General features: G+C 34.2%; 3 protein-coding genes across 3 annotated transcripts; 2 read left to right on the top strand and 1 right to left on the bottom strand.

Annotated features, from left to right (window-relative positions):
- The first annotated feature begins 406 nt into the window (after nucleotides 1-406).
- nudt4b (nudix (nucleoside diphosphate linked moiety X)-type motif 4b) lies at nucleotides 407-9307 on the top strand. Its single transcript, XM_051108434.1, has 5 exons — nucleotides 407-830; nucleotides 6907-7017; nucleotides 7143-7187; nucleotides 7299-7386; nucleotides 8609-9307. Exons 1-5 carry the CDS (start codon nucleotides 735-737, stop codon nucleotides 8806-8808), a joined length of 540 nt encoding a protein of 179 aa, XP_050964391.1. The 5' UTR covers nucleotides 407-734; the 3' UTR covers nucleotides 8809-9307.
- Nucleotides 9308-11490: 2183 nt separating this feature from the next.
- On the top strand, nucleotides 11491-19412 carry dnajc2 (DnaJ (Hsp40) homolog, subfamily C, member 2). Its single transcript, XM_051108327.1, has 17 exons — nucleotides 11491-11720; nucleotides 12449-12639; nucleotides 12722-12797; nucleotides 13339-13437; nucleotides 13531-13672; nucleotides 13753-13833; nucleotides 13929-13994; nucleotides 14871-14962; nucleotides 15036-15157; nucleotides 15252-15401; nucleotides 15486-15574; nucleotides 15670-15739; nucleotides 16996-17180; nucleotides 17267-17367; nucleotides 17444-17554; nucleotides 17894-18054; nucleotides 19244-19412. Exons 1-17 carry the CDS (start codon nucleotides 11666-11668, stop codon nucleotides 19310-19312), a joined length of 1860 nt encoding a protein of 619 aa, XP_050964284.1. The 5' UTR covers nucleotides 11491-11665; the 3' UTR covers nucleotides 19313-19412.
- Nucleotides 19355-25911, bottom strand: pmpcb (peptidase, mitochondrial processing subunit beta). Its single transcript, XM_051108328.1, has 13 exons — nucleotides 25769-25911; nucleotides 25383-25499; nucleotides 24037-24123; nucleotides 23827-23956; nucleotides 23550-23748; nucleotides 22482-22561; nucleotides 22240-22346; nucleotides 21481-21624; nucleotides 21244-21404; nucleotides 21087-21172; nucleotides 20855-20943; nucleotides 19721-19796; nucleotides 19355-19529 (listed from the first exon to the last, which is right to left on the bottom strand). Exons 1-13 carry the CDS (start codon nucleotides 25847-25849, stop codon nucleotides 19465-19467), a joined length of 1422 nt encoding a protein of 473 aa, XP_050964285.1. The 5' UTR covers nucleotides 25850-25911; the 3' UTR covers nucleotides 19355-19464.
- Between the last annotated feature and the right edge of the window lie 1457 nt (nucleotides 25912-27368).

Raw genomic sequence — 27368 nt, forward strand, 5'->3', positions numbered from 1 at the left:
AATCTTGGCGAATGAATCTGCCAGAACGGATTTATGTTTGTGATCAACGGATATAACGGAATACATAACGTCTACCCAGAAATGTCTGATGCTCAAAGTATTTCGTCTAAACAACTATTCTTAAATTAACAGTAAAACATAAGACAAATTATGTCATGTGTACCTGCAGTATATGTGACAGGAGGCTACGCAGTAATGCGGTAACGGACGAGGGTGAGCGCAGTTCACGGATTCGCCTGACGGAGGACCGGGGATTACAAATCCTACTACGGCCAAGGTGTCACTCATGTATATTAATTAGTTTTTGATGACGTCGAGGTGTTGCCTTCCAATGGTGAACTCTGTTGATTAATATATGCTGACGTTGCCTGGTTACCTTCCAATGATGACGCTTTAACTCATGAATATTAAGGACCGAGCCGTCAACATACTAGTGTTAGTAATTTCGCACCCGGCCCACTACACACGTATATATATACCGGGGGAAAACGAGATATTTTGACCTGGGAATGGACAGCGGAATGCAGACTTGTCGTTAAAGAATCGAATTTGCTGGACTAAACGCTGAGGAATGATTTAAATTGGATTTAAAAACCAACGCAAACCCGTAGGCTCGGTACAGCCCGGTACTGGTCCGCCTCTCGCCGTCGGTGGTGACTCACGGAGCTCGGGCCGTTGACGGAGCATTGCTGACCGGTCGGATAAATCTACGGAAGGACCGACAGGATTTCAGCATGAAGTTCAAACCGAACCAGACGCGGACGTACGACCGGGAAGGATTCAAGCGGCGAGCGGCGTGTCTGTGCTTCAAGAACGAACGGGAGGATGAGGTACGGAGATCTTATCTAAACCAGACATGATGCTCGGATGATAAATCAGTGTATCAGCACGCACTGACACTTTCACCTGAGGCCCACGCAGAATATCAGTGAGCATGCAGATATTTAAAGAATATACTATAAATATACGAGCTATCAGTCAGGTTCTTGTATGCTGTCATGTGATGTGTCGTCCAGTGCATCAGTGCTGTGTTTCATCATAAATGGATATGTTGATGCATAGATTGATGATCTTAATTGCAAGTTCACACACAAAGACACACTGCACTGCACAGTATTGTTTACATCTGGAGTGCTGGAAGTGATCTGAGATCAGTGTATCTTTGTCAAGTGTTCTTAAAAAGTGAAGTTTTTGCAGCGTGCACTGCTCAGATCACTGCACAGTGTAATCTAGAGCACATCTGTTCATTAAATTCTCATCCAGGACTGTAATCTCTGTGTCACAACCCTGTGCTGGCCAAAATCCCATTGATCCTCATTAGTCAAGTAAACCTGTTTCAACTGCATAATAACCTATTAGAAAACCGAATTAAACCTTTTATTTACCACATCTGTCTGTCCATCTATCTATCTTTCTTGTCATCTTGTCATTGCACACATGTTCGTCCCCTGTCACCCATGACTTAAAGGCACTTTAGACTGTCGGTCACTGGGCCGCCGTAGTGCAGTTATGCAATAAAAGCACGTCAGACTGCAGCTCTCTGAAACTCCCCCTGTTTATGCATGTATACAGCTGCACCAGGTTCATTCACTTATGAGAAAAGACTGTCATGAAAAGACATGAGAGTGCGTGGCATATAAAACCCAGTGTCACCTTTTGAAAAATCATTGAAAAAAGCATTGTTGTCTCATCAGCTCATTTTGGATTTTCTTTTGAACAAACTTTTGGTGCCCCAAAGGTTTATCTAAAGGTTTATCAGCCCCACAGAGAGCTGCTTTTTATGAGTTTTTGTGTTTAAATGAATAGAGACAATAAAACAGTTTAATCATCTTGTGGGCGAGCATTAAAGTCTTGAGCGCATCTTGTAAATAATTAATCACATCATAAACTTGAAGATATGTGAACGTTAATGCGCACAGGTGAGTTTTGTGCTTAAAGGAATAGTTCATCCAAAAATTACAATTTCTGAAAATGTGCTCTCCCTCAGACAACTGGCCATTTAGATGAGTTTGTTTCTTCATGGGAACAGATATAGAGAAATTTTGCATTACATCACTTGCTCACAGACGGATCCGTTGAAGTGAATTGGTGTCATCAGAATAAAAGAATGAATCCACACCACTCCAGTCCATTAATTAATATCTTGAGAAGCCAAAAGCTTCATTTTAACTTAAAACCATTGCTTCTGGCTAAAATATGAGTCCATAATCCATAATGACACTTCTTCCAGTGAAAAAAAGTCGTCTGGTCTAATTCAGGAGAGAAATCTGCACGGATCAAGCTCTGTTTACAGGCCAAAACAGTTCTAAAAAAATATGTGGGTGGATTTTGATGTAAGAGACAACAGGAGATGGACTTTTTTACTAGAAGAAGCATTGTTATAAATTATGGACTCATTTTTTTGGTCAGAATGATGGTTCGAAGTTAAAAATGCCTTAATGATGGACTTGTTTCTTACAAACGTACTGCTTTTCATTTCATAAAATGTTAATTGATGGACTGAAGTGGTGTGGATTACTTGTGGATTATTGTGATGTTTTTATCAGCTGCTTGGGCTCTCATTCTGACGGCACCCATTCACTGCTATGAATCCACTGGTAAGCAAGCGATAGAATGCTACGTTTCTATAAATCTGATGAAGAAACAAACTCAACTACATCTTGGATGGCCTGGGGGTGAGGACGTTTTCAGCAAATTTTCTTTTTCGGGTGAACTATTTCTTTAAGTGGCCATTTTCAGAGGTTTCTGCTTTTCTGATAATCCTTCATTCTGTCGCTTCCTTGTATCCCAGTAACCGAACACAAGAATCTGAGTTGTTTGAGCTGTCGTGTGGGATTGCTGGTGTAAATCTGGGGTTGCTTCATATCCACTCTGTAGTCTCACCCATCGCAGTGGCGTGTTCGTTCATGCCCGCTGATCTCAGAGCAGCTCCACGAACAGTCCTGGCACTGCATGCCAACTCCAGACTGATCCACAGTCAGTGCATGTCTGTGTAAGTGAGGGGGAACTCATTTGAAATGGCTGCCCTTTGTGTCGGCATGAAAGAGGGTGAGTAGGGGGGACCAGTGAGCGCATGAGTCAAAATCCCTCCCATTCAGTGCACTTCATAGACTCAGTCTCTCGCCACAGTGACGATCAGTGACGGCGAGACAGAGAGTGTCTTAGCAGAATTTAAACATCACACTAGTGATTTGTCTCATGCAAAAGCTTACAGCTGTTCAGAAATGCATGACCATAAGATGCTACAGGTGTCTAAAGAGTCAATAGGGCTTTATACAATACAGATTAATGCTGCACAATAATGGGAAAATTAATAATCAGGATTGCTTTTATTTCCAAAATTCTTTTTTGCATTTCGTTAGAATTGTTGCACTTTAATGTAAGCATAAATTAAGAAAACTTCAAATCATGTGCAAGCTTATCTAAACAAAAAACTGCTCGCCCAAAAATGATATTTTTTGCATCATTTACCATTTCTTTCCTCTGTTAAACACAAAAGAAGATATTTTGAAGGATGTTAGTAACCAAACTGTTGCTGGTAACCATTGACTTCCATAGTATGGAAAAAAATATTATGGAAGTCAATGGCTACCTTCAGCTGTTTGGTTATGAACATTCCTCACAATATCTTCTTTTGAAAATAAATGATGGCAGATTTTTTTTTTTTTTTTTTTTAGTTTTTAAGCTTATAAAAATAAAAATACAAAAAATAAAATAATAAAACAGTGAAATTTGAAATATTAATTGCAATAATTCCAAATTATGTTAATGTTTTTCTCTGCAAACAACAAAGAAGACTTTGTGTTGTAGCATAGAGTTTACATAACTGCATTAATTCAGCAATCACAATCGCAAACAATAACCTATAGTCGAGATTCATGTTTGGATATTGCAGACAATTATGTTTAAATGATCAAGAGAAGCAGAAATCGTGATCACTGTTAAAATGCAGATCATTTCAAAGGAGCCTCACAATAATAAACAGGAAAATAACTGAATCAATGATGCAAACCTTTTTAAACATGAGACCAGTTCTAGGAAATCAGGACAAATGTCAGTGCCTTACTCCATTTAGCATCATGTTTATTATTAAATACAGTCTTGTTTTCCTAGAATCTGAGTTATTGTAAACATACAGCAGATTTAGAATAACTCTTTGCCACTGCTAAAACAGTCACATGCATACGCACTCAAAAATGATTTCAACCATGCAGTTCACTGTCGTCACCTGACTTTTTATTAAGTAATGATGTGAAAAAAATAATAATAATTTGTGTGTGTGTGTGTGGGTCTATTTGTGGTGTGGTGGTTAAGGCTGGTTAGTTCCAGAGAAATGTGCAGACAAAATCAGATTCCCGTCACCAGTGTGTCCTTAAACAGGACGCCTAACCCCAGCGTTGCTCCAGGGGGTTTGTCCTTGTAATAAGTTCATGGTGCGTTGCTGCGGTGACATTGGGCGAAAGTCACAGAAACCGGAAAACTGAGGTCGTGTGGTGAGGGCATGAGATTTTAAAATATAATCCAATTCATCCTGATACGAAAGACAGCAGTGAGTTTACATGCAAAAATCGTATCAGATCTGCATGAAACTCTAAATCCGTATGATACTTTATCTCTTTGCACTAGTGTTTGATAATTCTGGATCTGACCGCTGGATTTAAGCGGCTGTGATTTCGTCATGTTAATTAAACACCTGATGATTCATGGTCTGCACCCACTTTGTTTTGATTACAAATGTCCTTGATGCTTCATTGAGAACCTCTTCATGTCAACATGAAATGACATTCACCATCCATTTTTACTACAGTAATGTGATGAATTTCTAAACAAAAAAAAGGGTCAGACTTGATTTTTTCCATCACGAATGGATGGATGTATAATAAAAAGTAGATTTTGATTTCAAGCTGACATTAAGACTATAGAGAAGTGAAGAATGTAATGAAATGATTATATGTTATTTATGTGTGTATATCAGAATCTAGTCTAGAATAACTTGTTTATTATTTATTTGGGTATTTATTTTGATAAGTTATTCCAGGCTGATTTTTATTTGGTAAACAGCCATGCATTAAGATACTAGACCCCTCAATTTTGAGTCCTGATCACCAGTTTATTTTGCGGTAATGATTGGTTGACTGTACATTATCCTTAATTTATTCTTCATATGGGGCCAAATGTGATATGCATGTGTTTTCATGAGAATTGGCAGGGTGGAATTATGGGGCTGTAAATTACTGGTTGTGTTTGAGTGATTCTCAAACCTGTTTGTACAAGAGGTTTCACTGTCATGCAATTTTCTTGAACTGTATGGTATTGTACTTCATCACAGAGTGACAAGAACGCACAGGTCATAGTTGTTTTGTCTGACTGAGTGGTTGAGAATAAGCTCTTTTGTATCTTAATCTTATGGTCATGTGTGACCAGCCCTGGTTATCTGTGAGAAACCAGAACTGGACTAACGTGTTTCAAGAAAACAACTGTTTTAGGTGAACTGCATGTAAACAGAAGAGCTGTTAGTGTGTTTTGAATACACAACCATAGGACGCCACATATATATTCAAATCCTGTGTACAGAAGGCTTTCTTTTGTGGTTTCTGCAACACAAACTCAAGCCGGCCCTCTCTGAGCAGGTGACCCGTTCCTCACGGTCAGCTATGTGGCACGTCGTAAAAATAACCTCAGTCTGGCCCAGAACATACCAGGTGACAGCAAGTATCATGAACTTGACAGACGCACGTGATGTCACAGGGCTACCACCAACTATCCCAAAATCCTCTTAGTGGAGGACACACCTGAGGGCCGATCAGCGGCTGGAGGATTAGCCAATCAGAGAGCAACATGTGCTGTCACAATTGCACTTCTGCTGGGTCCATCTGTCAAAAGTCAATCACACCAGGGTTATTATTACTTATTATTACTTTTTTGTTAACACAAATAAAGCCGGAATAAAATATACGAATTGAATGAAATACTAAATGAAATTAGATGTGTTGCCTTGGTAACTAACTGGAAATAAATAAAAATTAAAACATAATTAAAACTGAAATTTAAAATGCATTCAACCTAAACAGTAATATTTAAAAACAAATTTAAAATGGCAAAGCACATAAGAAAACTACTAAAAAAAATGAAAAAAATGAAAGAAACCGGAAAGAAAATAAACTAATTCAAAAATAGGAAATGGTTCGTTTCCCAGTTATTTTTAAATAATTGAACCTAGGCTGGAAATATTGCTTTACTTAACTTAATTTAGAAAAAAAAATGTTTTGATTGTATCAGAGAGTGAAGCAAATGCATGAAAGCAATGCAAACAGTGTTGTTTAAGTTGTTCAGTCTTGTAATGGTTTATGTGATGTATAACCTTCTAATGCTCTTAAATATGATAGTTTGTTTGTATTTTATTCTTGCTAATTTTTAAAACTATGGTCAAATCAGGCTTATTATCGTTAACTAAAACTAAAACTAATAAAAAGTTTGACTTAAATTAAACTAAACTAAACTAAACTAATAAATAAACCTTAAACTTATTTTATTCCAAGGAAACATTCTTATTACTAAGTGTAAAATTAAAAAAAAAAATATATATATATATATACCACATGTATATAAACATCTAAAAAAATTGAATTAAAATAACAACAAAATGATTACAACTGTAACTGAAGTATCTTTGATGAAGTATCTTGTGATGAATCACCAATAAATCAAAACAATCCGATGATATAACCACTGTTGTTCGCTAAAAGTTCTACTTTTCAAATGCAGAGGTGTGATAAAGGCCTATTGCATGGCAATAGGAAACATGTTTACAGTAAAGCAGACTAGAAATCTAGCAAATTAGAAATGTTCTGGCCGTCTATCCCACAGTTCTCTGAGACTGAATCTGTTCTGCGCTGGTTTCTGTAGGTACTGTTGGTCAGCAGCAGTCGAAACCCGGATCAGTGGATTGTCCCTGGTGGAGGAATGGAGCCGGAAGAGGAGCCGTGTGGAGCTGCTGTACGGGAGGTCTTTGAGGAGGTACGACATTGTCAATTAACATCAGAGTACACAGGTTTACATTTACTTTGGGAGCATCATGGCTAAATGAAGGATTGTTGTGGATATGATCTCTATCTGTCTCTGTCTCTCTCTCTCTCCCTCAGGCTGGAGTGAAGGGTAAATTAGGACGTTTGCTCGGCGTGTTTGAGGTAAGGCTCTTCTCCCGCTCCTGATTGGACGGTTTAGACTCCTGAATGGATGCATCCTGAGATGAAAGATTACAGTGCCTCATACTGAGAGAGTTTATTTTTCAACAACAGCAAAACCAGGACCGGAAACACCGGACGTACGTGTATGTGCTGACGGTCACAGAGACGCTGGATGCCTGGGAGGACTCTGTCAATATTGGTGAGTTTGTTTGTGTTTGTGTGCTGCTTCCTTTGTCACGGATCTGCAGGTATTCAGCCCTCAGGGTCTCCTGATTATTCAACTATTTCCTGACTGCATGTATATTACACACACACGCACACTGGTTTCATGCTGATGAGTCTACAGCCTATAATACCACCAGTGAAAATGCATCTATTTCCTTTTTTTTTAATTTAATTTAAACAATATCTTTATTGCAAAAATATAAATGGTAACAAGATCTCCAAGAAATGCAATTTTGATATTTTTAGACTGCATTCCCATCCCCTTAAATTCAATTCAGTGCAGTTTAATTCAATTAAACTATATCTTTATTTGAAAACGATGAAAGATAATAAGTAAATAGACATACATATTTTCCTTCCCATTATTTCCCTGCTCTCTTAATGTATTTTTTATTTCATTTATTTCATTTTATTTTATAATTTAATTTAAAACATATCTTTATTGCAAAAATATAAAGATAACAAGAAAATCTCCCAAATCCCAATATACTTATTTTTTTAACTGCCTTTCTTTTCTTTCCCTGCTCCCTTAAATTATACTTTAAAATGTAATTTTATTTAATTTGATTTTGTTTTCATGTTTAATTTAATTTAAATAATATCTTTATTGCAAAAATATGAAGGATAACACAATTAGCTTTTTTTAAACTGTCCTCCCATACTCCCACTTAAATGTAATTGTTCAATTCAGTTCACTTCAATTCAATTAAATCCTATCTTTATTGCAAAAATATAATATATTTTAAACTGCCTTCCCATCCTACCCAATTGTAAATATTTTTATTTTATTTTATTTTTAAACCATATGAATGATAGCAATAAAATCTCAAAAAAGATATCAAAAACGTATACATAATTTTTAACTGCTTTCCCATCTTCTCCCTTGAACTCAATTTCAAATTCAGACTGCAAAAGATGACAGGAAAATCTCCAAATATGTAACTCCCAAACCCCCATTAATTTAATATTTTAAAATTTTAGTTCTATTTAACTTTATTTAATTTAATAATTTAATTGTATTTAATTTCATTTAAAAACTTTAATATTTAATTTAAAAATACTATTGCATGATGATGATGATTATTGCAGGAAATCATTCAAGAATGATTTAAGACCCTACAGTATATTTCATAACATACTAATATTTGCAGTCTTTTCCATTGTATTTGGCTCATGCTGCAGTATTTGTCCCGTAGGCCGTAAACGTGAGTGGTTTCCTGTTGATGAAGCCATCAAGGTCCTGCAGAGCCACAAACCCGTTCACGCCGAGTACCTGAGACGCCTGCGGATCACTCGCCCATCCACCAACACCAACGGCAACCTGCTCCTGCCCCAAACATCTCCCAGCACCCTCACACCACTCTTCACCGCACCACCGTCAGCCGCACGCAGATAGGACACACACACACCTACACCCAGTAAAACACACACATCAACACTCCTCCGTCTACATGATCCACCGACACACACCTCCAGGGCCTTTATGACCCTCACAGCACCTCTTAGTCACCTTTGGGATGTTCTTTAGAGGGACAAACCAAAGTTGTGTGGGATTTCCAGTGAAGAATGCCTTAACGATTTATTTTCAAAGTCGGTTACTGTCGGCTGATCTGTTTTAGTTGCTGTAACTGAATAATAGTTATTGACCAGCTTTACAAACGGTTACATGGAAGTGCACTTCCATTATTCCTCCATCACTCTCACCTCGCAGAGCTCGGCATTCTGGGATTGTGACGTAGGGAATGTCAGTTTCATTCCACGCGGCTTATTCAGCGTTTCACCTCTCTGAATTCAGTCCGTTAGCGCCGTCGTGACCCCAGACGTCCCTTTAAGACTCAGACGAGCCCTTTAAAAGCCCCCTTCACTGCTGCTCCTGACTGGATAACTGGATTCCTGAAAGCATCAGAGATTCCGGTTGATGAGATTTCTGGGAATTAAATAGTGAGCAGGAGGGTCGTAATCTCATTTTATGCTTTGATTAAAAAAAACACATTTGTAAATATACTAAAAGACTGAAGATGACAAATAATGTATGATGGTTTTTAACTAAAATGCAAATGTATTAATCTTTTCTGCTCTTAACTCTTTCTATGAGCTCTTTCTTTAGGTGATTTTGAAAAGAACAGAACTGTGAATTTTGTCAGAGAAAAGAAAGAAATGCAAACGGGTAATTCTCATGGAACCAGTCAAGAACAGGCACAGGTCATATTTCACTAAAAACTAAGTAATTAAAGATAAAGCAGCCTATTTTTAAGACCATTAGAATTTTTCTGACACATTTTTTCCTAGACTATTATTACTATAGTGCACAAAAAATGATGTGTTATTTAAATTAGATTGTATGTATACATTATGGTATTATTTGTTTGCCCTTAATTCGTGTTTATTTAATAAAAAAAACAAACTATTTTATACTGTAAATACTGTATGACAGTAATAAAAATCTAATAGGTATCACAATTAAAAAATAAGTAAGATAAGAAAATAAAAAAATTAATTGGTCATTGAAATAGGCTTCATTTTCCTTATTGAAAAAAAAAATATAATATATATAATATAACTGAAATATGAGCTGTAAATGTTTCATGAGGTTAACCCAAATTAATTTTTGGCACCAGCAAAGCCTTGTCAGATGTGAGGATTGGGTGCCTTTTTCCTCCTTTAAATCTTTAACACATTGTACTGTCATTTTTTTGTTTTGTTTGAAACACTGATGAACATTTGTTGATCGATGCTGCTCTGAATGCATTACACCAGTGGCTGTAAGTGGGCTGATCTCAGATCTGCTGTAATCAAAATGAAACCCAAACACGTCACTCCAGATCGTGTTTAGGTTTGCGTGTGCTGCGTATGTGAAAACCAACAGGTCAGTGCCAGTCATTCATTTTTTACTGAGTGGATGTACAAATAACACTTTTCTTTAGATTACACTGAGATGTGATATGTCAACAGCAAAACTAACTAACTAAATGTAGATTTCCTAAAACATTTGGACTATGTCCTTTAGTAAAACAAAAAAAACAGGAGTATTATGGTGAAGTTATTCACCACACGAGATGTACAGTCTAATATTTCGGGTTTTCACAATGAATTCTGATACTTTGTGAGGCGTGAACTGTAAACTGCATAAGGCCTGAGGAGTGTCTTGGTAGATTTACAGGATTGTGAGTCAGACTATCTGTCTCTTACCTGTTCTGAGATGCCAGCAGGTCCACGGTTTCTGTATGTTTACTGTAATCTGTACAGATGTTCATAATGGATATTTTTATTTGTCAATAAAGATTGTATCACAAGAAAACATGTGAATTGTGATGAATTATGATGATATTTTCTGATGAGTAATGACACAAATAGTGCCAATTCTAATCATTTATCTGTCATCTTAGAACCGTATAGGGTAATAACTGATGATAATAATAATAATATATAAAATGTATACAATTTTTATTTAAATAATAAATTGTATGTATACAATATAGATAGATAGATAGATAAATATATATAGATATATTATACACACACACACTTTTTCCTATATTTATGTAACTATAGTGCAAATATAATTAAATTAAATTATTTGTTGCAATGTCCTTAATGCATACTTTAAAAAGTAGTATTACAGTATTTTTACTATAAATACTGTATTGCAGTATATTATAGAGTTACATGATTCACTATATAGATAATTATATTGCTTAGAAACGATCAACTTTCTTTGTGTCGCATTACACAAACTAATTTCTTTTTTTTCCACAGCAGTGAGTAACGATTGTAGAAAATTAAAGCCTTGTTCTTATTTTTAAGCATGTTCACGAACTGTTAAATTTAAAATACATATAAAAATGCCTTTGCCATAATTTCTAGCATAACGCCATCAATAAAATTATAGTGCCATTTTAGTCGGGCATTGTCGTACAGAAGAACGTTATTCTGCTTTTTTCGTTGATTTGCAAAAAAGACTGTATTCATTTATTATGGTTTTACAGTAGTAAAATTAAGTAGTATTTTGGCGGGAACTATCGATACCATGGTGAATTCGTGTAAGCTCTGTGGTAGCGGAACCAAATGTCATCGCACTGTAGCGCGCCGGGAGGCTGTGAACGTAACACTGAGTTCCCCAGCAGACAGCTGTGCGGGGCCCATGTGGATCTGCCAGACCCGGGCGAAACAGCGGCTTAAAAATCCCCGAATCAAGCCGATCTTTCACGCTAATGCGAGCTCTTTAGGTCATCCGTGCGTGTGAACTAGTGAAGATGCTGAAGGAGGCGTTAGACGGGCAGCTTACGGTGCTTTATAACGCGGTCGCCGGTAAGTGTGACAGTAATGATGAGAGATTGAATGCGAGATTTAAGTACAGCAGATCTGCATCATCCCACTGACATACACTCATCTGGACATATCACACGTTTTATTAGAAAGATTTCTCATATTCAGATGTTGTGGTTAGGTCTTATTGTCATGCTTTATCGCTGACATTAATAATTTCGAGCTGAGATGAATAAAGACCCTTAGAAGCAAATAATCAGCTGTTTTTGCCACCAGACGTCTTTACATTTGTTTTGGATTGCTTTTGATTTAAGTAAAGAGAAGTTTTGTCCAAAACCATCTGAAAATGTCGTGAACTATAGGTGTTTTATATATATATATATATATATATATATATATATATCTCTCTCTCTCTCTCTCTCTCTCTCTCTCTCTCTATATATATATATATAACAATAGCAGGTACAGTACTGATAACTGTATTTGTAGTTTTGTTATGTTACTTATAATTGTATCATTTTTTTTATTATGTGTTTCTGTGAGGAGAAAAATATATATATATATATATATATATATTAGAAGAAAAATAAAATTATAAATACTAATAATAATTACTTAAAAAATATTGTAAAATATTGTGTTTTTTCTTTTTGGGTAGTATACCAAGATCTTAAAAAAAAAAAAGGAAAAAAAAAAAACCTCAATATACTGTTTTGATTTTTTTTAATATTGTACAAAGAATTTATGAATTTTTGCACTGTGACTTTCAGCTTCAGTGCAGGTTCAGGTTGAGCCTGTGGGTCGCTGGTTCGAGGCATTTCTGAAGCGCAGGAGTAGAAATGTGTCGGCCTCGTTTCAAGAGCTTGAGGAAGAGGAGGAGCTGTCTGAGGAAGAGGAGGATGAGGAGCTGCAGCTGGAGGAGTATCCCATGCTAAAGACACTGGACCCCAAAGACTGGAAGGTGTGTGTAGAGATGTGTATTTGTCTGTCGGAGCAACGCATTGTGAACTGAATGCATTGACACGGTTCTCTTGATGTTACAGAACCAAGATCACTACGCTGTTTTAGGTCTTGCACACGTCAGGTACAAAGCAACCCAGAAACAGATCAAAGCTGCTCGTAAGTTTGAGTTTTTTTGTGTTTGGAAATCTTTGTGTAATACCAGTCAAAAGTTTGGAATAATTCATATTATGAAATGTGTGCTCACCAAGGCCACATTTATTTGCTAAAAAATACTGAAAAATGGTGAAATGTTATTGCAATATAAAAAAATTATTTTCTGTGTGAGTATATTTTAATATATAATTTATTCCTGTGATCAAAGATGAATTTTCAGTATCATTACTCCAGTCTGCTAATATTTAGAAATGTTTCAAATCAGCTTATTAGAATGATTTCTGAATGATTTCTGAAGGATCATGTGACACTGAAGACTGGAGTAATGATGCTGAAAATTCTGCTTTGGTCACACAAATTAATTACATGGAAAACAGCTATTTTAAACTGTAATACTTCATTTTTTTTTTTACTGTACTTTTGATCAAATAAGAGAAGAGGCAGAAGAGGCTTATTTCAAAAATAGACTGACTGCTACTCTCCTGTCTACTTTGCTAAGAAATATGCAAGATATTTTGCATTAACATGCTGCCGTTTTTCCCAGATAAAGCCATGGTCCTCAAACATCACCCAGACAAGCGGAAAGCGGCAGGAGAGCAGATTGTGGAGGGCGATAATGATTATTTCACTTGCATAACAAAAGGTTTGGACTTTATTGCTTTATGATAAGTGAAATTGCACTGTTTGTGTTTGAAAATCAATCTTCAGTTCCTTTATCTGCTCTCGTATGATGCAGCAATGGAGATCCTGTCAGATCCCGTGAAGCGGAGAGCGTTTGACAGCGTGGATCCGACATTTGACAATGCGGTTCCTTCAAAGGCAGAAGGCAAAGAAAACTTCTTCGAGGTGTTTGCACCCGTGTTTGAGAGGAACAGCAGGTAAATGTCTCACATGACTGATTCAGATGGTTCAGGATCAGTGCGTGGAGATCATGCTGCCGTATTTTTTTTTCAATCAGATGGTCTCTTAAAAAACACATCCCGAGCCTGGGAACCATGGATGCGTCTTTTGAAGAGGTGGATAATTTCTATGCCTTTTGGTAAGTAAAATATCAAATTTATTCATAGATTTGGAGCCAACCTAATGCTGGAGGAGCAAAAAAATAATGCTAATCTTTTCCTTTTGTTTCTTAAGGTACAACTTTGACTCGTGGAGAGAATTTTCATATTTAGATGAAGAGGAAAAGGAAAAAGCTGAATGGTAAATAATATTTTGTATTCATATGTTATTGGTTTTGGTTTAGTATTTCGTAATATTGTACTTATTACTGCACAGGCTTTTATAGTTAACAAACTAACAAACTAAAAATTGTTGCTTAAAATAAAATAGTAATTAAACAAAAAAGCCAATAAAAACAAAAATGACAGTAACACAACAAAATGATGACTAAAACTTTAATTAAAATTAAAATGAAAACAGAAAATATACAAATAAAAATGAATTCAAAATAATAAAAGAAAAAACCTTAGTTTTTCTTTTATTAGAAAAAAAATTAGTTTCCTAATTATACTAAAATAACACTTTTCTTTTTTTACTTTGTGGTATTTGATTTAATTAATTAAAATTAATCTGGGAACAGAAAGTATTAATTCAAATGAAAGTGACAATTTGTGAAGAAATCACTAATTTAAGTGATTTAATTAAATGTAAAATAAAAAAAGGATTAATTTAAATGAAAGCAAAAACAGAAAATTAATTGAAACTAATTTAAAACTATAATAGTTTCTTAATTACACTAAAATAACACTTTTATTGTTCTACTTTGTGGTATTTTATTTAATTAATTAAAATTAAACTAAAAACAAAAATATTAAATAAAGTTAAAGAAAAATTGTAAATAAGTCACCAAAGTGATTTAATGAATTAAAATTAAAGTGAGAACAGAAAATTAAGTCAAGTTAATTAAAATAACTAAAACTAATTTAAAACTATGATAGTTTCTCAGTTGTACTAAAAAAAAAAAAACACTTCTTTGTCTGCTTTGTGGTATTTGGTTTAATTAATTAAAGTGAAAACAGAAAATATTAAAATAAACATGAATTTTACATTTTGAATTTTGCTGTGTGTTTCTATCAGCCGAGATGAGAGGAGGTGGATTGAGAAACAGAACCGAGCCTCTCGAGCTCAGAGAAAGAAGGAAGAGATGAACAGGATACGGACACTCGTTGGTAAGTGTTGGTTCAGATGCAGGGTCGTGATCTTACTGTGAGCATCTTTGTAAATGTGTGTGATGTGCTGCAGACACGGCCTACAACTGCGACCCGCGAATAAAGAAATTCAAAGAGGAGGAGAAAGCCAGGAAAGAGTCGGAGAAGAAGGCCAAAGCCGAGGCTAAGAAACGAGAGCAGGAGGAGAAGGAGCGGGTCAGTGTCTCTAAACACTTCTGTGACTTACTCTTTCATATTGCAGATGTTGACCCTGTTCTCTAAATCAACTTTGATTGTTTTGTGTCTGCAGGTGCGTCAGGCCGAGGAGACGGCGGCGCGGATACTGAGAGAGAAAGAGGAGGAGGCGGCGCGACAGGCGGCACAGCAGGCCAAGAAAGAGAAGGAAGCCCAGAAGAAAGCGATCAAGAAAGAGCGTCAGAAGCTCAGGACGACCTGCAAGGCAAGAAACCCTCTATATGATCACACACATTGAGCTCTCTGAGAGCTTCCCATCCTCATCTCTCTCCTTCTCTGCTTCTCTCAGACTCACAGCTACTTCACAGACAATGAAGCCGACAGCGTCAGGATGATGGAGGAGGTAGAGAAACTCTGCGAACGCTTAGAGCTGACCAGGTAGAGCTTGGAAATATAGTGATGTTTTGTTCTTGTGGGTTGATTATAAAGCACAGCTGTGGGAGAAATATTGAGTACTTTGGTTTGATTTGTAGTTTGCAGACACTGAATGAAGCTTTGGCCTCTGGGGATAAAGAACAGAGTAAAGCGGCTCTGGAGAAACAGGTGAGAAACAGAAAGCGGTCAAATTATCTCTTTATAAATTGTGAAATATTATTTCAATGTAAGAGGACTGTTTTCTATCTGAATATATTGTAAAATGTAATTTATTCCTGTGATCAAAGCTGATCAGTGATCATATGATCCTTGAAATCATTCTAATATGCTGATTTGCTGCTCAAGAAACTTTTCCGATTATCATCGGTGTTGGAAACAGTCGTGTTGCTGAATATTTTTGTGTAAATTGTGATGCGTTTTATTTTGTTAAGAATTCTTTGAATAGAAAGTTCAAAAGAACGGCATTTATTCTAAATATAAATTTTATATATATATATATATATATATATAATATTATTATTAGTAGTAGTAGTAGTAATAATAATATTATTATTAATAATAATAATAATAAATACAATTGACAAATTATAAATAATATTAATTTATATTATAATATCTGTAACATACTCATTATAATTAAAGCTGATTACCAAAGCATTATTACACAACAAATAATGACAGTAATTTAAGCAATAACAAATATTAAGGTAGAATTAGAACAAGTTAGTGCCAAGAAATATTAATAAGAAATATTTTAATAAAATTAGGTTAATGACATTTTAAATATTATAATAAACAATAATACAATTAAAATAAATTTTCAAAAATAATATTTTATAATATGTGTAATACATTCTTAATTTTTTTTGTGGAAATCATGATTTTTTTTTCAAGGGATTCTGTGAATATGAAGTTCAGAAGAACAGTAAAAATACTTACAATAATTATTAGTAATAAATTACTATTACAAAAATGACATATATTTAGTTATTGTATTGTTGTTGTTGTTGTCAGGAAACCATGATAATATTTTTTTAGTATGTTTTTGATGAATAGAAAGTTCAAAAGAACAACATTTATTTGAATTTTAAATAAAAATACTACTAATTATTATTATTAGTATTAATATTACAATTACAAAAATAAATATTTATTTAAAATAATATTTATTATTATTATATTATTCACCACATTGAAACCATAGTTTATAATAAATAAATAAATATTTGTTTATTTATTAATGAGTAGACATTTCAAAAGAACACCATTTTAAACATATAATCTTGAGTGAGATGATAAATGACTTTGTTGCCACTTTTGATCAGTTTAATGCGCTCTTGCTGATTTCCATCTCCTGACAATAAAGTAACTTGCTCTGAGGTTTTCATTTCCTGTGGTTGAAGTCTTGACTGTGTGTGTTACAGGTGCAGGAGGTGAACATTCAGATGCAGAAGGAGAAGGAGGCAGAGATGCAGGCGCAGCAGGCGGCGCGTGGTGCCGAACACGCCAGCGGAGGAGCAGGAGGAGTCAATAACAGAGGCTGGAGCGAGGAAGACCTGCAGCTGCTTATCAAAGCCGTCAACCTGTTTCCCGCCGGAACCAATGCCAGGTGAGTCTCCATGGAAACCGTCTGTCATATCACGGACAGTACGGATGATTCTGTGTACCTGAATGAGGTGTGCTGTGATCGGATAGGTGGGAGGTGATTGCCAACTACATGAACCAGCACTCCAGCAGTGGCACGAAGAGAACTGCCAAAGATGTCATCAATAAAGCAAAAACACTTCAGAAACTAGGTAAGTAAAAGCGCTTTGGGTTTATGCTGTACAGAGGATTGCAGTAGTATGACTAATTTGCTTTTCTTGATGGCAGATCCTCACCAGAAAGACGAGATTAACCGAAAGGCCTTTGAGAAATTTAAGAAGGAGCATTCAGCTGTTCCTCCAACCGTAGACAATGCTGTGCCATCAGAGAGGTTTGACGGTAAGTCACAAGATAATGGTTAAACACAAAATGTATTGATTTTCAAGAAAAAAAGCTCTGAGTGGGGGATTTAAGCCCTTTCATCTGGCAACCGCAGGCATGAAAGCTTGTGAAGGCTTCTTTCCAATGGAAAAGAATGCAAATGCCAAATTAAAGTGAAATGTTACCAGGATAAATAACCAGTGGGCAAATATTGCAAACGATTACGCTTAAATTGAGAGAAGCATAAATCATGATCATGATTAAAATATGATTATAGCCCTTTAAGTGGCCACAGTATGCGTGCTGCAAAAACAGTCCCAGTCCGAACACAGTCACTCATCCTGGTGCTTCCTCCAGCTGTAGGCGCTGAATCCAACTCCTCACCTTGGACCACAGAGGAGCAGAAGCTTCTGGAACAGGCGTTGAAGACCTACCCGGTGAACACACCAGAGCGCTGGGAGAAGATCTCTGAGGCCGTGCCTGGACGCTCCAAGAAAGACTGCATGAAGAGATACAAGGTTTGGTCTTCTGCATCATTATTCATTAAAAACTGACCGGGTTGTGCAACACACACACACAAAAACTAGTATTCAGGGAACTTTTTGGCATTATTGTTGCCCCCCAAAAATATCAATATTGCCCAAAACACACACAGAACAAATAAATATTTTGAAACAAAAGCAGTATTAAAATATTAATATTTTAATATTAAATATTAAGGTACAGTGAGGATAAGTTGCCAAGTAATTAATGGAAAAGATTTTTTTTTTAAAAATAATAATAATAATAATAATAATAGTATTATTAGATTAATAAACAATAAATAATATTAATACTTATCTTTAAGATGTCAAGTAATTAATAAAATATAGCAATTATATTTAATTATAATAATTATATTATTTTATAAATGTTATTTTTTTATTATTAATAATACACTTAAATAAGTTTTTGTATTATATTATGTTTTTATAAAATAAAAATAGCTGAATTATAATAATTGTCTTTAATTCACAATCTTATAAGGGTGAATTGGAATAATAAATATATTAATTAAATATATTTAATTATATTACTTTTAATAAAAAAAAATGATGGATATGAAATAATATTTTTATATCATTAATCATTATTAATACAATTATGTGTATTTTATATTATATTTATTATAGTATACATTTTTATAAAATTAAAAATATATGAATTATAATAATTATGTCTTTAATGCACACTCTAATTATAAGAGTGAATTGGAATAAGGTGCCAAGTAATTTGTGTTTTTTATAATTTAATAATTATATTTTAATTTTTTTTTATAAATAATTACTAATAAAATGTACAATTTTAATTCTAAGTAATATTATAATGTCTGTAACACTCTCTGTAATACAAGCTGATTAATAATTAAGTAGAATTATAAGAGGGTGCCAAGTAGTTAATAAGATCTATTTTTCTCTTCCATAAATAATAATCAACATGTAAAATCTTAATAATAATATGTTGCAAGCTGATTGATCATGTAGCATTGGAAGTTACCATATAATTAATAAAATATTTTGTATAAATAGTAGTTACTAACGAAATTCAAAGTCTTAACATTAGAATCATAGGATAATGTCTGTAACTCACACACTACTATTCTATACTATAAACTCTGATCTCTACGTAACAGATGTTGATGTGTTTCTCTTTCTGGTTTGTGTGCAGGAGTTGGTGGAGATGATAAAGGCTAAGAAAGCCGCCCAGGAGCAGGTCGCTGCTAAAAACAAGAAATGACAAACGTGCCGCAGGGAAAGAAAACACACGCAAACACACACACATGTCTTTTAACTTTATTGTGTTGTTCTTTATTTTATAATAAAATAAACATGGAAAAAAGCACATATTAAATTGTCTTGTTTTTGTGACTGTTAATGCAGACGGTGTAGTTACGGCCGTAACCAATGCATGCCGCTGCGGATGCTGTTATAGTCCGGGAGCTGCTCGATCGGACCTGCAAACCATCAATAAGTATTTGGCTATCAGTCACTGAAAGCAGCATTTCCCGTATTTTTGCTCTCTTTTAGGTCCTGGAGTCTCTACTAACCAGTTTACGAGTTTAATCATGTGTCTTTGGTTATGAAGACACTCCAGGACCAGAGCTGGGAAAATATCAGATATTAGAGAGTAAAGAGGGATACTCACCAACAGCTGCTATAGCGGGAGCTTTATTATAGATGTATTTCATACACACGTCTTTGATGGTTGAGGCGTCTATGGCCTGAGAGGAGGAGAAGTAGCACTAATACTAAAACTCTGCTCACACGTTATTAGTTTCTCATGGGGATGTGAGGTCACTTCAACATTTAACACAGAAAATTTACGTTTTACATATGGTACATATTTTACCTTCTGTAAATAAGGGTTTGCATTTAACTTATTTCTGTTAATTTTCATATATTAAAAATAAAATTGTTTGAGAGATAAAATGCAAGACAGAAACCATTAATTTTCCTGTTTTTAAATAGGATATTCATTATCCAAGACTTATATAACAGACTTTTTATCTTATGTAAAAAAAATTATAATAATAATCATATTGTTAAATAATATATAATAAATATTTTTTTAAACATTGAGAGCCCAAATGCAAGACAGGAAACCGTTTAAACCATAGTGTCAATTTTTCTATTTTTAAATAGTATATTTAAATAATCAAATAATACATAGGACATTTTCCTGTTAACTTGATTCTGCTAATTTCCACATTTTCAAAATGATATCTGAAAATGCACCAAAAAAACAACAACATTTAAGCCATTAAATAATAAATATGGTATTATTTTCCTATTGTTAAAATAAATTATTAAAGCAATAACACTAGGACTTTTTACCTGATGTAAACAACACTGCATTAATTTAGTTCTGCTAATTTCTACATTTTTAAAATGATATTTATTGTTTTGAGAGAGAAAATGCAGAACAGAAAACGGTTTGAACCACTGTGCCTCAATTTTCCTATTTTTAAATTTAAATAATAAATGCGCTATTTTCTTCTTACTATTGAATTAAATGTAAATGTTATTGTACAAGCTATAGCAGACTTTTTACCTCAGTTGCATTAACTTTGCATTTCTGCAAATGTCCACATTTTTATAATAACATCCAACATTATGACAGATAAAAGACCATTTATACTAAATCCACCATAAATAAATCATATGCATGAATTTGATGCAAACTTACTTTTACCGTCATCCCCATGAGAAACAGTTGGTGTCTGAATAAGGCTAGAAAAACTTTTGAATGGATCAGATAGCAGGAGAAATGTTTACTCACATCTATTCTGGCCTCCAGTTCATGCAAAGGAATCCTGCGGCTGTAACACAGCATCTGCCGGCCGATGTCCTCACAGATGGGAGTGGATCCTACACAAGACAAACATGCAAGAATTGATCGCTTTATATCAGGGTTTCTCAGGGTCTTAATAAGTCTTAAATTGCCCTTTCACAAATTAAGGTCTTACATTTGAGTTTGCCCTCATAAACCCTATTTACTGTGCTGCACTTACCATCCAAATGAAGCAGCATGTTTGTCTTGAGCAGGTTTTTGGCTCGGTTCACCTCACTTTCAGTCACGCTTGTACACAGAGACATCCTAAAGGAAACCGGGTGTTAGTAGCTCCTCTTTTAGCTCAACAAAAAGCCCAGTGGACATCAAAGTCTCACCATTCCAGCTGTGTGAAGCGTATCATGTCTCTGACGGTTCCTGGTTCGCACACCATGTAAAGCCCCCACAGGCCCGTGTCGGTGTAGCAGGTGTTGAAGGACTGGAAGCTGTGGCACAGGTTACCCTGACATGCCATCTGTGCCAGCTTACTGGACAAGTTCTAACACAAAACAAGGTATGGTTAGTTGGGTTTCTGGTCTCTTTCATTGTAATGGTTTAGTGAAAGCACCTCCTACCATCCCGCCACCAAGCGACCGATCCCAGTTCCCGATGAGCGTATTGGCCACCATGAGAGGGATGGTGTCTGGATGCGACCAGCCGACGGCCTCCACGGCAACGGCTATATGAGCCAGAGGCATCTTATCATCTCGCACACGAATCTGTGAGGAATCCAGAGCAGAACTCAAGGTAAGGACCCATATTATGCTGTTTTACTGGTTCATTTGGTGTGTTTGTGCACGTAAACTCTAGAGTGAGGACATTTCTCCGAAAAAACAATTGCCACTATTTCTATTAATGAAAATAAACATAGTAATGTTTTTAAAAATCAAGAAGTGATTAAATTAACAAATGCACAAAATTCCCTCTCTGTTAAATTAAAAGCACGTAATTCCCTCTGTTAAACGAAAAGAAAAAGTAAATAAAATAAGAATCTGAGCCTGGCTTTGTCCATAAAAACATTTATGTTCTGAAAATATGTGCAACATCCGTTGAAGCAATTTTAAACTTGAAATAAAAATAAACAAGTATTATTATTACAAAATAAATAAAACTAATAAAATGAACCAAATATCCTATGTAAAATCCTTTAACTCTAAAATGTCAACAAAATAAAACAAGAATTTTGAACCTGGCTTTATCCAACGTTCAGAATTATGTTCTGCTAACGTATAAATTAGTGCATATTTAATGAGATGAGACATTTCAGAAAGAGTTCCCATGTGTAATAAATTGTAATTCTGTTAGTGTAAATATAATGATATAATGTTGTTCACCTCACTGCCAGTGAAATGGCAGGGCAGTAAAGCCTCTCCGCTGTATCTGGCTGGCAGCTTTCCAAAATGAAATTTAGCCAAATCTATAAGCTCATTATGTGATACTCCTGAAAGACAGAAAAACAGTGCTGGATTATTAATAGTCAAAATCTGAGCCAGTAACAGATCTAAACAATTAAACCAAAGGAAGTGACATGAACACATTTAGGTGATGCTGATTTACTGTGAATCAGTTGCTTTACCTCCAGCTGCAGCTAATACAATCCGTGGTCCTTTGTAGTGTGTTGTGATGTATTCCACCAGATCCCCTCGATTTATAGTTCTGCACAACATCAAACAGAAGATTTTTTAATGCAAGAAACACTTGCAATTTTGAGATTTTTGGCTATTTTGCTTCCATAACATTAAGATTAAAGGAAAGAATATAATATATCTATTAATAGATAAATTGTGTGTATATATATAGAGAGAGAGAGAGAGATTTTTTTTTTCTTTTTTAAGTTAAATGGAAATTAATTAAAAACGGAATAGAATAAATAAAATAAATACACAGGAATAAATGAACATTTAAACAGAAATATTTTTTTCTTTATTTATTTATTGCAATAGAAAACAGTAGCTTTAATAAAAATGCTTTTACAACAATGGTTATTATATTTACTAAAACTATTTTTGTTCATTGAATATTCAGAAATGTAAAAAAATAAAATGAAAATTAGAAATGTTCATGGCAACCTTCGTTATTTTAAACTTATTTATTTTATTATTTGTTGAATTATTTACTTTATTCTTTTTTATTAAAGTTTTTTTCTGTTCTTATCTAAAAAACAATAAAAAAAATAAGTATATAAAAAAAAGAAAATTAGAAATGTTGAATAGAACTAAAATAACTAGAAAGAAATAACTACAATAAAAATCAATTAAATGTAATCAGTAAAAATGTAAAAAAAATAATATAAATAATAAAATAAAAATATAAATAATAATTATTATTATAACATTATTGTTGTTAATAATAATAATAATAACAATAATAAACTAACAAAAGCACAACATCCACTCTGTAAAAAAAACTTTAATGACAACAGAATCAACTAAAATATTGAACCTGACTTTGGTACTTAAACGTATGTAAATTAGTGCATATTTAAGTTGCCTAATTTACATATTAAAACATAACATTATAGAAAACTTGTAATATAAACAACTGTCCTAATGTACTGTGATTAATCTTTTATTACTTTTTAAATCACTGGTGTCTTGTCTTAACTGAAGAGATTTGTGATGGACTGTAAACGAATGACACATACTTGATGTTCTCCGTAGGACCCAGGATGGTTCTCCCCAGAGGAGTGTCCTGATAGGCTGTAGCATGCAGGTAATCGAAGACCACTTCCTGCAGGTTGGTCTCCACTTCCTGCATCTCTCTGAGAATGACACCACGTTCGCGCTCAATCTCGGCCTCTCCCAGAGTGCTGTTCTGAATGATGTCTGCCAGGATTTCCACCGCTGCCAACAGAGACGCATTTACAGCACACACATAATGCCTTTCTTCCCATCATGACGAGTTTGTGTTTGACACTTTACCTCTGGGCAGATCTTTGGAGAAAGCTTTAGCGTAGTACACTGTCTGTTCTCTGGAGGTGTACGCATTCAGGTGAGCTCCCATATTCTCGATCTCCAGCTCCAGGTCCAGCTGCGATCTCTTTCTGGTGCCCTAAAACACAGCAATGGATTTGATGCTTTCTAGTCTAAATAGTTTTAATATTTAGACATATTTCCTATCGCTTCTTATACCTTGAACGCCATGTGCTCCAGGAAGTGGGCTGTACCATTATTGCGCTCATTTTCATACCGGCTTCCAGCATCAATCCACAGACCAACCTGGATCATGTGATCAGAATAGGGGAAATTTAGGAAAATTGGGCCAGTTTTCATATTTTGATTTTTAAAGAACACATTTTGTTTTTATTATTAAAGTTTTTTTTCTATTATTATTTATTATTGCATCATGCTTTCTAAATTATAAATTTATTTATTATTAGTAGTAGTCTTCTTTTACTATTTTAACCATTTATATATTTAATGCAAGTAGCTGACCAGATTTACATTTCACTGCAAGTTATATTCTGTAATAAAAATAAATTATTTAATAAACTCCTTTAAGTATTATCTAGCTCCTGTTTCTGATATCAGTTTTTGTTCAAATGCTCGAATAAAATGCATTTTCAACAATGGTTGTTATTAAAACTATTAAAACATTTTTAAGTAAGGCTGAAATAAAATGAAATTATTAAATGATTTTTATTTGATTAAGTAAGTTTAAGTTAAAACACCAAAATTACTTAATGGAAATAAATAAAAACTAAAACTGAAATACAAATAAAACACATATAGTAATATTTAAAAATGATTTAAATAAACCCTAAATACAATTTAAAAATGTAAGTTTAAATCAAAACACCAAGATGACTAATTGGAAATAATGTATTTTTTATTTCAGTTTTAGTTTTTATTTAGGCATAAATAGAAATATTAAAAAAATAAATAAAGTAAAATGAAAAATAAAAACTGAATATGTAAAAATAAAAGCCTGTTCAAAATATTAACGTACTATAATAGGACTTACAAAAATACTAAAATACTACTAGGACAAAGGTTCATTATTGATCATCTATTCAGCATATTACATTATATTGCATATTACATTTTGATACAATTATATTTTTGTGTTATGTTGCAATGTGTTGACCTAACTTGTATTTAAATACATGCACAGTATATTTGATTATTGTTATTTATTTGCATTTGATTTGGCACAATAACAGGACTGAAACAACCTTGGTGTATGTGACACTTCCATGATATGCACTAAAATAAATGCACTATGGCATTTTCCCATGAAATAAATAAATCTTTTTGGTCTGCTGTTGTTCTTATTATCACTCCAGACATGAGTTTGAGGGAACCTCCCACAAATACAAGCCACAAGGAGACACTCCACCCCCACATGTCCCCGTTTGAGAATTTATTTTTTAAGAAGTCACCCTAATACAATTGTTGTAATAATTTTAATGTTCATTAATCAGATTCATCAGCCATCTAAACGTAATGTACCAAGATCACTTTAATAGTGAACTCACCGTGCATGTGGAAAGACCAGAGTCTTCAGATGCCACCCTGAGCCCGTTATCAAGGGTCGTGACCTTCGTCTCAGGTACATTTAAAACCACCTGACTGACAGCCTGAGTGGATGCGGTCTAAAACACAGACATCACGCTTTAAAGCACGCCATATAACCATGATGTGCCCAGCAGGATATAAAAGGTAATTATCAAAACGATATTGAGTAGTAACAATTAAATGTTTTCGCAAAGTCATGATGTTTATGATGTAACGTTACGTTTGCATTGTTGAGACCAGCAGCCACGCTAGTCTTAACCCGACTGTTTTAAATGATTGCGAAGACTTTGTTTTCAATATTTTGTCAGTTCTAAATTATATTAATAATGTGTCTGTAATCTCTCACCCTGTTAACGATTCTTGTGTTCAATAAATTCTTTAGAAAGTGTCTCCCCGCTGCGCCGAAACGCTGCACGGACGCCGCCATGATGTTTGGGTGACGCTGTTGAAAAGACTAGTTCCGATTGGACAGAAGGACGCTTGCGTCACGCGTTATCCAGCGTGCCTATTTTTCTTTCTTTTGGGGGAGGGGCGATTATTTAGGGTAATTTAGGTCACATGAAAAATTGATCTTCTAATTTTTACGCCGTCTTGTGGCGTATGACCAGTAGATGACAGCTCAAAGTCAAATTTAACAATACACATTTTATTTTGACATTCATGCGATATGTTTGCAGACGTGCAATTAAATATATTTTAATTGAAAAGATATGGATGTAAATAATTCTAAAATAACAGGGTAAGTTCACTTATACGACCACCAGATGGCAGCTCCGAGTAAGATTATATAAATGTTAAAAAAGATTAAGGTTAAAAGACCAGAATTACTAACTTACTAAATAAACAGCTAAAGATAAACCATAAGTAGTATTTAAAAATAAAATAAACCTAATAAAATGAATGAAATAGGTCATATGAGTAAATTTATTCAGGGTTTTTCTTTTTTTTTTTTTTTTAAGTATTACTAATATCCAAAAATTATGTTCTAAATACGCCTGCCAAATATTTAATGTATTTTCTAAATTAAAGTAATTAATTATTATTTTTAAATAAATCATGCCACGCTGCACATTTGCATTAAAAAATACATGTAAACATTTAGTATTTAGTAGACATATTCATAAACTTTACTGGTCAAAATAGGATATAAATAATACTAATATAACGATATAAGTTCACTTATATGAACACCAGATGGCAGCTCTGAATAAAAGTAAAAAATGGCATAAACTTCACAATCATTGAAAATGTTCCATTAGACTTAGTATATATAGTATAGTATATACATATACATATATGTATATACTATATATACATATATATAGTATATATATCAGCCATTATTGTTGTCATTGTATGTTTGTCATGTTTTTGCACATTTGTCATGTTTTTTATGACTACTATGTAAAGCATGTTGAATTTCCATTGTGTATGAAATGTGCTATATAAGTAAACTTTCCTTGCATATGTCCTTTCTAAACTGCTTGAATATGTTTTGTACTTTCAATAAAAGTTGCATAATCAAAAATGTATGTCTGCTGGAAATTACTATGACTTTTCAATCCATATTCATGCCTGAATTAATGCTATAGTGTGACAGTAAGTCAGTCACCATTGAAATAAACACTTTAGACTGGAAGGCAACAAGTATTTTTTCAAAGCATGTTTGTAAAAGACAAAGAGTTCATAAGAGACACCTGTGTCTTATATCAAGAAAAGGGTGACAATAGAAAAGATATACTAAATAAGCTTTTAGTCTCATAATTAAACATTCAACAAAATTAAGCCTAGATGCAAAGCAGCTTGTCTGTGATCCGAGAAGTTCTTGAATGTATGTAGTAGTTTTCGATAAAAACCTCACTAACTGAAAAATTGGTTTGCACTTGTGAAGTTCAGCCTCTTGTGGTCGGAGATTTTCTGGGGTTGAAATGTTCAACTGCCTGTCT

Source organism: Labeo rohita, chromosome 4 (assembly GCF_022985175.1).
Source record: "Labeo rohita strain BAU-BD-2019 chromosome 4, IGBB_LRoh.1.0, whole genome shotgun sequence".
NCBI classification, from domain to species: domain Eukaryota; kingdom Metazoa; phylum Chordata; class Actinopteri; order Cypriniformes; family Cyprinidae; genus Labeo; species Labeo rohita.

Excerpts from the sequence above, each read along its gene's own strand:
- nudt4b (XM_051108434.1), top strand. The coding sequence starts at position 735 with ATGAAGTTCAAACCGAACCAGACGCGGACGTACGACCGGGAAGGATTC. Across the intron at positions 7,018-7,142 it reads TACGGGAGGTCTTTGAGGAG|GCTGGAGTGAAGGGTAAATT; the intron begins GTACGACATTGT and ends TCTCTCCCTCAG. Across the intron at positions 7,188-7,298 it reads GTTTGCTCGGCGTGTTTGAG|CAAAACCAGGACCGGAAACA; the intron begins GTAAGGCTCTTC and ends TTTCAACAACAG.
- dnajc2 (XM_051108327.1), top strand. The coding sequence starts at position 11,666 with ATGCTGAAGGAGGCGTTAGACGGGCAGCTTACGGTGCTTTATAACGCG. Across the intron at positions 15,158-15,251 it reads AGCAGGAGGAGAAGGAGCGG|GTGCGTCAGGCCGAGGAGAC; the intron begins GTCAGTGTCTCT and ends TTGTGTCTGCAG. Across the intron at positions 17,555-17,893 it reads GCCATCAGAGAGGTTTGACG|CTGTAGGCGCTGAATCCAAC; the intron begins GTAAGTCACAAG and ends TGCTTCCTCCAG.
- pmpcb (XM_051108328.1), bottom strand. The coding sequence starts at position 25,849 with ATGGCGGCGTCCGTGCAGCGTTTCGGCGCAGCGGGGAGACACTTTCTA. Across the intron at positions 22,347-22,481 it reads TGTATTAGCTGCAGCTGGAG|GAGTATCACATAATGAGCTT; the intron begins GTAAAGCAACTG and ends TCTGTCTTTCAG. Across the intron at positions 19,530-19,720 it reads TCCCGCTATAGCAGCTGTTG|GTCCGATCGAGCAGCTCCCG; the intron begins GTGAGTATCCCT and ends GATGGTTTGCAG.